This window comes from Toxotes jaculatrix, chromosome 3, assembly GCF_017976425.1.
Source record: "Toxotes jaculatrix isolate fToxJac2 chromosome 3, fToxJac2.pri, whole genome shotgun sequence".
NCBI lineage: Eukaryota > Metazoa > Chordata > Actinopteri > Toxotidae > Toxotes > Toxotes jaculatrix.
The window spans coordinates 24,199,688-24,210,363 of record NC_054396.1 but is presented as its reverse complement, the minus strand read 5'-3'; the positions used below and the strand labels follow the sequence as shown (position 1 = coordinate 24,210,363).

Sequence of the window (10,676 nt, the reverse complement as noted above, 5' to 3'; positions counted from 1 at the left end):
TCATTTTTAGTTGCGAAATCATATCATAAGATTCAACCCATCTTACTATTTTTGAAAGCTGAAATTTAGTTTTCAAGTATCATCATGGGCACAGATTGTTCCAAAAAAAAAAACAAAAAAAACAAACAAACTAAAGATCAGCTTTACAAACCATGGTAACAATACATCAAGTATTGAACATCTGATATATCTGTTACTGAGCTGCAAGATGTTCAACTTGGACACTGGAGACAATCCTTTCCAAGCAATGGATACATATTTCTGAAACAGAGATCTGATCCTTATGTATTGGGTTGAGGGGCTGGATAAAACATCATCACACCGTACGGGCATCCATTACAACAGCAAATTCTATCTGTAATTTAAACCAAAAAATCAAACAATATAAAAAGTTTCATGGAAGGATTATTGAATGAGCCTACCTGGACCTAAGGTCCCTGACCCTATAGGCCAGAGCCTTTGTTTAAAGTGACTATTAACATTTGTTGTTGGAAAGTCAAGTCAAACCATTACGACGACATAGAATTGGGAGACTTCAAACAACCACAAAGAGAATGTTTGTGGTCAACCTCAAAGAGACATAAAATGACCACAAAGTGATGGAAAACAACCACAGGGAGACACAAAACGACTGAAGAGAGACAAAAAAAACAACTATGCACTTGCGTCAGTTTGTATCTCTGCCACTTCGGGGGTCTTGCTCCTATGCTTTTACATACATGTGCCCGGGCCCATTGTCTCATAATCCACCCGTGTGCGCTTATTGCTGTTCTTTTTAAAAAAGGAACAGCTTGGGTTTCATTGATAACCCAATGAAAAAGAGGCTGCAAATAGCAACAGATGACGTCGACGCCCACTACGTGATTGGCGAAGGTGACGCGCGGGCTGTTGCAACGTCAAACATCGTCCCCCTGGTCGTGCCATGCGCATTGACGGTTGTTGTTGTTGAGCTGGTTGTTATGGCTGGACAAGGCCTCGGACTATACTGAGAGAGGACTCCCCTCCCTCCCGTACTACCCCGTCTCCGCAACGGGACACCCGCCATCCATGGAGGGCACGGACATGGACGTGGACGCGGAGCTCATGCAGAAGTTCAGCTGCATGGGTACCACGGACAAGGACGTCCTCATTTCTGAGTTTCAGAGGCTACTGGGCTTTCAGCTCAACCCAGCCGGCTGCGCCTTCTTCCTGGACATGACGAACTGGTGAGTGCGGGGATGCGAGGGCCTGTTGTTGGACAGCAGCGTGACCCTAACTCAACTGTTTAATTAGCTAGTTAGCATAGGTTAAAATGCTAAAAAAAAAAATGGAGGCAGGCAGACACAAGTTAGTGCTGCTCAGAACAGAGAGGACACGGGAAATGGCAGTTAGCTCCGAACGATCGTTTCAGGGGCAAACGGAAGTGAAACGTTGAAGTTTGTCCCGATTGTGAGTTATATTAAGGTGAAACAATTGGACGAGCAAAGCGTAAGGTAGGCAACTACCTAGTAGGCTAATTTAAGCGCAGGGAACTCTCGGCGTAGCTGATTCGCCAGGTTACATAATATTGTTCAGAGCCAGTTAAACCGTGCTCTCTGGGAAGACACAACTCAAGGCAGTCACTTCACGTTAGTCTGATGACGTAATCAGTCGTGATCAACGGCTATCACTGGCAGACAACAAGTGGTCTCTGCGTCCCTGATCAACAGATATCAAGTTAGTCGATCAATAGTCGAGGGGTTTGATCGCGTCTATTTTAAAGGGAGAATCCTCCCAAAAACGCGACTGCTCAAGTTTCATTCTGGAGCGTGATGTCGTCACATTGGAAAGATGACATCATCACGTGAGCGCTGGCTCGTTTCTGATTTTTGTTTTGGTTGAGCCTGGTTGAGCTTAATAAATCCTTAATGTCTCAGGAATATTTTGAGGAAAATAAGCACAAGCATGGTCATATTTCAGCGCAGGTCTTCTTGAACAGGATTGGCGTTTCCCTCAAGGAATTCTCATGCGTTTTATCTCGTGATCAGTTGGTTAGCAGATGAACCTAAACAATTAGATGTAACCCTGATTTAATATCAGCTTTGCAAATTGTGTAAACAGCACATACACTGTTGAACATTTGACATAGGGCACACTAAATCTGATGATGTCAGATCCAACAACCATGCAATAAATCCTACCCTCATGAAAGTTATTAGGTTTTGTTGTTATTGAGTTTTTGGTTTAGAGATGCCTGTTTTAGTGCCTCAAGTTTAGTGCTGCTCAGATTGTTAAAACAGTCACAGTCATTAAAGGAGTACTCCACAGATATTGCACACAAAAATCAGGGTGCCACTTTCTGATAGGGCGACATTAATGAACAATTTATAAGCTGCAAATAATAGCTCTATTACTGGTTGCCAACTCATTCGTGAATGCTGTATAGGTCAATAATATGCCATTAATAAGAACAACTTTTGGTTTGCAAGGTTGTGGAAGATCCTGTTACAGCATAACACTTTTTTTTTTTTTTTTTAAGCTCTTGGTGGTGGGAAGACCCCACCAATGGACTGTTTATCTTATGGCGAAAGACTACGGGGCTTCTGAACCAAAATCCATCTTTGAAGTGCTTATTCACATTATATTATTATATTTGTTGTAGAACTGTTTATTAATGACTTAATATTTATAGGTGGTTGACTAGCTTTTTCTCATGGTTTATTACATAGTGAGAAAACTATGACCTTTTATCAGTGGCTGTGGAGGGATCTCCCTAATGAACTTAAGTGAAAGCTACAGAAGGATTTTCCACAACCTGGCATCTCTAAAGTTGTTGTTTATCAGTGACCATTTAACATGGATATTTACCCGTTAGGAAAGGTGTAATGAAAGACGTTAAAGTTCCCCCTCCAGACAGTATGTAAAAATACCCCGCCGATCACCGCTGGCAGTGCGCATCAAGATGGCTAGTGTTAGAGGAAACATTGGAGAAATTCAGTCATACATGTTTGAACTTCAGTCAGGGCCAGCCTCAGACAAGGAGTGGGTTGTGCACCAAAATCGGCAAGTAACATGTTTCAGAATGGTTAGTATAGTTAGCATTTTTTATTTGTTTATTTTGTTTGTTAACTTATTAGCTTGTAAGGGACAGTGCCTAACCCAGCCATAGTGGTCGTGCTGTGATGTTTTTTTTCACACAACTCCTTCATTAGTGTTAATTTTCCATTACTTCCATCACTATGGTGTGTACAACCAAGTACAACACTATAAATGCCTTCGAGGGGACACCGACATAAAGTGTGCCCCAGATTAAACTGTGGCCTTTTAGAGTAGCTATAAACATTCTTGTTTTTAGAAGTGATTGGACCACACTTAATCCAATTTTAAGTTCGAATATCTTGGCCTTAGCTGCATCAGTATTGTCCATTCTTTATAAAGTGACACTAGTAAGTCCACCTACAAGTACAATGCAAAAATTGTACCCCGCATAAATATCTGGCATTTACTTTGTAAAATAGAGCTTCTACTACTATTCCCTCAAGGGAATGTTTTATTTCATAAAAGTGAATTCAAAATGCCAAAATAGTTTCCCACAGCTCAAGCTGTTGCTTGTTTTGTCCAACCAACTGCCCAAAAACCAACAATATTCTGTTTACAATCACAGAAGTCTAAGAAAACCAATAAATAATTAAATTTAGACACTGGAACAAGGGAACATTTAAAAATTTTTCCCATAGAAATGTCAATAAAAGACATTAGAAATGTTTACAGAACATTGTCTCAGGAGTTGCTCCATTGTTTACTATCTGTTTAGCAGTTCTCAGATTTTTTCTTGTAATGTCAACTGCTGATAACGTGCTCTTCCTTTTCTGTTTGAACAGGAACCTTCAGGCTGCTATAGGTGCATATTATGACTTTGAAAGTCCCAATGTCAACACACCATCCATGTCCTTCGTTGAAGATGTGACAATTGGGGAAGGAGAGTCTGTTCCTCCAGATACACCGTTCACAAAGACCTGGAGGATACAAAACACAGGTATGGAACATGTTAAGTTAATTCCTTTACTGTACCTCACCGGGGAAATTAATCTCTGCATTTTACCAACACCAAGTAAACGAAAGACACACGCACAGGAGACACTCATGCACCAGAGACGCTGGAGCAGAGAGCTACCTACTAGGGCGGCTGTGGAGCTGGGGTGGATCAGTGCCTTGCTCAGGGGCACCACAGCCTTGGTCACAAAGGGAGGGGGGGCGAGTCTCCTTCATCACCACCCATATCCACTGTGCTTGGTCGAGGGATCGAATCGGCAACCCTCCAATCTCATGCCGGTCCAAATTCCAAAGCTGCACTCTTTACTTGCTGTGCCACGGCCGCCCCTCTGTTTTCACACAATGACATGTAGCATGTAGCCTTCCTAAGTTTTTTTTATAACATGCACCATGACAAGTTCGTCTTTATGGTTTTGAACTATGTTTTGATTGCACCCATCTTTGTATGTTACAGGTGCAGAGTCATGGCCACCTGGGGTTTGTCTTAAGTACATTGGTGGGGATCAGTTTGGGCATGTAAACACAGTTATGGTGAAGTCTCTAGACCCCCAGGAAATATCAGATGTGAGTGTGCAGATGCGAAGTCCCACAACTCCTGGCATGTACCAGGGTCAGTGGAGGATGTGTACAGCCACTGGGTTATTCTATGGAGGTAGGAAATCACCAACAATTTGTTTAATTTCTAATGAGACAACTAACTAACTTGTTTTCTTTGCAATTCCATCAAACTTTGTCTGAGCCATATGTGACGTCCTTAAATTGCTTCTTTTGTCTGACCAACCATCGTCATGCAACACAAAAAATCTGCACATTGTGTCAGTCACATAGTCAGCCCTTGTTTGTGTATGCTCCTTGTCTTGGCAGATGTAATCTGGGTGATTCTTAGTGTAGAAGTTGGAGGTCTCCTCGGTGTGACCCAACAGCTGTCCTCCTTCGAGACAGAATTTAACACTCAACCCCAACGCAACGTACAGGGAGACTTCAACCCGTTCGCCTCGCCACAGAAGAACAAGCACGACGCCACTGACAACAGCTTCAGAGATCCTGGTGGGGCTTGGGAACACACACAAGAGCCAATCCAGCAAGATCAAAATGGACTGTCTCATAATGCTGTTAATAGGGCGTCAAATGGTCTCCAAACCAATCTTTCTGTGGTGACTTACGGTCAGGTATGTATGCATCAAATTTAAGATTTAATACTCCACAAAACTACTCCCCACTTATAACCTTACCCCATGACACAGGAACATGGGTCATCCAAGGGCAGTATATTTAAATTACAAGACAATAATATTGGCATCCATTCACAGTATACATAACCCCTGCTTGGTATGTTACATCATGTGCTTTATGCCACTCACTTTAATATTCTTAAATATTATCTTTTTAGCTTGGAGGAGAATTAGTAGAACTTGCCTTGACAGAACAACCCTATTCATCCTTGAACAGCCTTTCGTGAAACCAGAGGATGACCAGTGTTGTTCTGGCTCAACAAGTTTACCACAAGAGGTGACACATTTTAACACTAAATCATTAACGTCTTCTGTGTATTTTCACAGAAGTCTTTTAGACTTTAAAATGTATGCTAATAATCTAAGGCACAGTTATGAATGTTTTAATTTTTTTTTCCATCTGGTCATTTCAATTTCATGATCAGTTGTATCATAAAACAAGACAGAACTTTCTAAGTTGCTACTGGCCCCTGGAAGCTGCCATGTTCATTCCACAGAACAAAATTAAAGTGTTAGACAAAGCTACAAAGCATTGTCACTGTCTTCTCAACATTTACCAGCACTGTGCCCAAGGATGGTTCCACCAGAAATTTCCTGGGATCGTTTAAACCAAAAGTGTTCTTCTCTTTTTTGATTGTGAATGTTCTCAGCAAGTTTAATCACACATAATGAAATATGTTGTCTGCAAAATTAATTTTTTTGCCCGAGGGTGGCTTTGAGCGTAAGAAGGCTGCAAGTATCCATATATACGTTCATCTTTGGGGATTATTTACCAAATTTCTTGGTAGTTTGTTCAGTTGGAGGAGTTTCTGAAGTGAAGTTGCAGTGATGACATTTTGCTCTAACAATTTGTGACTGAAGAACAGCACTTACTTGGAAAAGAAATGAAGAACTGTTATGACAGTATCAGTTTCAGTCTGACTGTAGAGTATAGTACATTTCACAATGTGTAAAATGGGTAAAAATTTCCCCAGGGGGGATCAATAAAATAATTAAAAAAAAATACCCACCAGGTTTCTGCTAATCAGGGAGAAAATACTTTATTTTTTCATCTTTATTCTCATATAATAAATAGGATTGCTGCAAAGCCCGGCAAGCTAATTTTTAGCCATGCTTGTGATGTGCCTCTCAGTCCCTTCTTTTGGCCCAGAGTGAAATATCTTGACAGAAATTAGACGGGATGCCATGGAATTTGGTACATGATCCCCCAGAGGATGAATCTTAAGGACTTTGGTGATTCCTAACGTACCATCCAGGGACAGCTTCCACTTGTCTAATAATTCTGAATTGTCTTTTAGACAGTATGGCTTTAGAGCAAATCAAATTCCTGTCAAACACAAAGATGTCCAAAGTGTTCTCACTGTGCAGAGGAGAGGCTTTTTGACTGAAGTAACAATGGGGCCTTTCTTTTGACACCAAGCTCCAGGCCAAATTTTAACTTTATTTTTGCTCCATCAGTGATACGGAGCTAAGAAAAGCAAAAGCCTCTCTTCATTTTTTCTTCATTTATCAGTTTTGTTTTCTGGTGTGTATTTCATCCTAATTATGCTGCTGTTGTGCTAATGTGTGTTAAAATATGTATCAGTGATGACGTCCTGTGATCGCCATGTGAGTATTTCTGCTATTCAACAGTGCATTGCTTATATTTTTGATTTAGTTTACCATGCATCAGCAATAAATCAATCCATAAACTACATTTTTTAAATGAAAATTCTGCCCTCTGTTGAGGAAAAACTCCTTTATAACTGCACCTACCTGTTAGTGTAACAACTCATTAACTCAATTGCATCACCTGAGTCTCTCAGGGCCACATTATTGTTATATTATACAGTAGTAACATCTCATATCCTCTCCTGGGTGGTTAAAGGGGACTGTTGAGAACCACTTAGCTTTGTCAGCCAGGCAGGACATTCAGTCATTAATTCAAAAGGGCATTGACTGAGCTGCTTCCTACTGCATGTACTGCAGCTTTCGCTACTGCTCTGAAACTGATGATAACAGCAGACAGAGGCACAGCTCTTACATGCATACCACACACTGCAATTTCACACATCCACCTCCTGTGTTGTTTAAGCTATACTAATACCCATTCTCTCATTTTTTTTCCAGGGTATTCACGGACCCTATCCATTTGGACAGAGCTAGAATGACAAAGATCCCCCCCTCCCCATGTTGGATGATGAGCTGAACACCCTGGGAGTCAATAACGTAGAGGGGTTTGAGGGGGGGACAGTTGTTTTCTATTGACTCATGACAACCCTCTCCCCGACCCATGGTCCTTTCCACAGAACCACAAATTACAGTGAGGTGATGGATTACATCTGCTACAGTGATACATCCCACCTGACATCAACACCCGGATAACGCATGTGTGAATGCTTCATTTAAGAGAGCTATAAACCCTTAAAATTAGATACACACAACTATTTTTATTTACACTGTAAAACACAGCTAAGTAAAGGGAAAATCAACCCTAAACGATCTACATACAATTTGGTATTCCCATGGGCAGTTGAATACTTTGCTTCTACATGGTTCCTACACAGATCTGAAAATGTTTGGAAAATTGTTGGTGCACAGTACAAAAGTTAATAGTGAACATAGATAACTTTGAGGCCTTGAAAGTTGTTTGAAAAACACAGAAAAATTGTGGGATGTATGTTTTATATGGGAAAAAAAAGTGTTCTGCCTCTGTTCGCTGCACCAAGCGTTTTTTATTAGAAGTGTGTGGAGTATTTTCAGACTCCTCTAGGTGACGGCCTTACACCAGTTTCACATACAAATCTGGTGAATAATGTGGGATGTTAAACAGCTAGTATGACAAGTATGACCTGTTGTACCAGCCACTTGGCCACAGGTAAATACCAGAGTTTACAAAAGACCTCTTCAGAATTGCTCTAGATTTTGGATAAATCAATTAGCTTTTGCTGCATTCCCATACAGTATAAGCATCTGGCAAGGGTTCATCATTGGACCACTAAAAATGTAGGATTTGGCTGTGTGAAGTTTAAAAATCTGGCATTATATCTATTAGATTTGGGTTTAGTCACCTTAAATGACTGGCTGACATGAGGCATCCATATTTGTTTGGTTTTCAGACCCTTCTGTGTTAAGTGCCAATTTGGAAGAATTAGAGCTGTCAGAAAAGATGTGATTATGACTCAGATGTTGAACTGAGAGCTGTGTACAAGTATGATACTGGTAATTATGATGACCCTGATCTGATCGGCATTAACAGGTCTGTTGTGTTGTGGTGTCTGGAGGAGTTGTTGCTGGAATTTTTCTTTTAGAATTTCTGGTCCTCCAATCTGATGTAGATTTACAGGCTTTAGTTTCTGTATTCAGTCTCACAAAGGTTCAAACAACTTGTGATCCAGTCCAAAAAAGATGACAAATTCATTTTCCAGAGAGAAAAAAAACTGAGCTGAGTGTCAATATTTTTACTGTTAAACCTCAGAATGACACTTTAACTAGTCCCAGTGTTTCCTGTGATACTTCCACAACCATCTCTGTGTGTTTATTAAAGTAAAAAAATAGATCCATGCCAATCATATCTTAAAGAAGTCTTAGTGTCCAGCCACTAAGATACATAGCATTATAGAAATTTAAAGACGAGGGCAAATTCCTTAAACCTTTGCAAAGAAAATCTGGACGATCCCTGTGTAGGAACCACATCTCTCCCAAAGATAAAGTCCAGAGAACCAAGACACTAATCTGTGCTGTCATAAAACGTCACAGTCTGCTGGTGCTCGATTCAGACTGCATGGGGACAGTGTGTGTGTGTGTGTGTGTGTGTGTGTGTTTTCGTTAGGGTGGGTTTTCGCTTTAAATAGATGCTGAAGCGCAAAAGGATGCAAGTGAGTTTGAGCCAGTGAGGTGTGAGGAAGGGTTGAAAAAAGCCATCTAAATCTATTTTGCCTGGTGAGTGACTGTAGTTTCTGAGTCTATGTCTGCAGTGTGTGTATTATATATGTATGTATGTGTGTGTGTGTGTGTGTGTGTGTGTGTGTGTGTGTGTGTTTGTGTGTGCGTGCGTGCGTGCCTGTGTATGTGTGTTTCTCTTTGGATTTAACTGACATAGCAATGGTGTATACTACTTGGGCAAAGGATGACGTGTCAGTTTACACACTCATCGTTATTGAGAGAGCTTTACTGGGTGTGTACCTGAAGTATTGTTGAGCGATTCTGCACCGTTTGGATGAACTGACTCACTAATTGCTCTGATGTTATTTATTTGCTGTCATATTGTGCATTGCAGATGCAAGAAGTCCCGTGCACAGCCAGCAGGTGGTGCTAAAAAAAAAAAATCAAATGACCAACTTAAACTTGACTTGACATACTGAGTACATTGTGCAGAAAAGGTGATGAGTTGTAGTTTGATTATAGTAAGGAAATTTGAAAATGAAAATTTGTGGTTTGCATCAGCTTTATTAGCACTGATGTTCTGTTACTGCTATTTGCACAGCGCTGTCCACCACTGCTAATGAGGAAAAGTAGTGATTTTTGGCTTATAGTGTGGATTCCCTTTCCAGAACGCTTCACTGATTTGCTTTGCTGGTCTTCTTTACCCACAATGCTCGTGCTCTTCACAGCTTTGTTTTCAAAGTATTGAACATAAAGTTTTCATGGTTAAACATCTCTTTCATCACCGCACCGGTGTCTGATCTTAAAAACTAAGATTGATTGACTCGTGTTTATTTAGGTTCTCCATATATGCGAAAGTTTGTCTGCTGTCACACCTGAATTTTTACTTCAGCTTTGCTATGTTCATTATGTCAGACAATGGAATTGATCATGTATTTTGGCTTAAAAATAAAATGGGAAAAGTTGTTGATAGAACTCCATGATAGTGTTACAATTTATTCTAAGGGTGTGTTTCCTTCAATTAGAATTATTTTATATTTATATATTTTAATTTATCAAACTCTCTCCTAGTAGAAATTATGAACATCTAAATGTTATTCTTAATATTTAGAGTTCATTGCCTCTATGATCATGTGTACCTGTGTATTTTTATATTCTTCACCAGCATTCTGTGTTGCATCTCTGTATTTGTACTGAGTCAGCTGAGAGTCCTAATCCCAAACAGTATACACTGTTCTGCATTGCTTCTTTTAGTCACGTCAGTCTTTTGTGTGTGTGTGTGTGTGAGAGAGTGAGAGAGCTTCCTTCTCGTGAGCTTGCGTGCGTGTGTGTCCGTGTGTGTGTGCATCTGTGAGAGAGAGGAAGAGCGACAGATGGTGAGGAAATCTAAATATTGCTGGATTCATTCTCTAGTTTTAGTTTGTGACTATGTGTGGACTTGAGATGGATGGTATGTTGAGTGGATGAGATGACAGTTTACATAGTCCTAAAATAGCACATTTATCTGAAGAGAATTTTCCCTGTATCTATAATTAAGCATTTGTATGATTAAATTAACACTGAAACAAT

The 10,676-nt window shown here is 40.3% G+C and overlaps 1 protein-coding gene across 1 annotated transcript; it reads left to right on the top strand.

Moving 5' to 3' along the window:
* The first annotated feature begins 925 nt into the window (after positions 1–925).
* ilrun (inflammation and lipid regulator with UBA-like and NBR1-like domains) lies at positions 926–10,676 on the top strand. Its single transcript, XM_041033713.1, has 5 exons — positions 926–1,205; positions 3,840–3,994; positions 4,466–4,663; positions 4,876–5,180; positions 7,353–10,676. Exons 1-5 carry the CDS (start codon positions 1,048–1,050, stop codon positions 7,386–7,388), a joined length of 852 nt encoding a protein of 283 aa, XP_040889647.1. The 5' UTR covers positions 926–1,047; the 3' UTR covers positions 7,389–10,676.

What these genes read in the sequence shown, in the direction of transcription:
- ilrun (XM_041033713.1), top strand. Translation starts at nt 1,048, where the DNA reads ATGGAGGGCACGGACATGGACGTGGACGCGGAGCTCATGCAGAAGTTC. An exon ending in TTCCTGGACATGACGAACTG is followed by an intron (nt 1,206 to 3,839) that starts GTGAGTGCGGGG and finishes CTGTTTGAACAG; the next exon opens with GAACCTTCAGGCTGCTATAG. An exon ending in CTGTGGTGACTTACGGTCAG is followed by an intron (nt 5,181 to 7,352) that starts GTATGTATGCAT and finishes TTTTTTTTCCAG; the next exon opens with GGTATTCACGGACCCTATCC.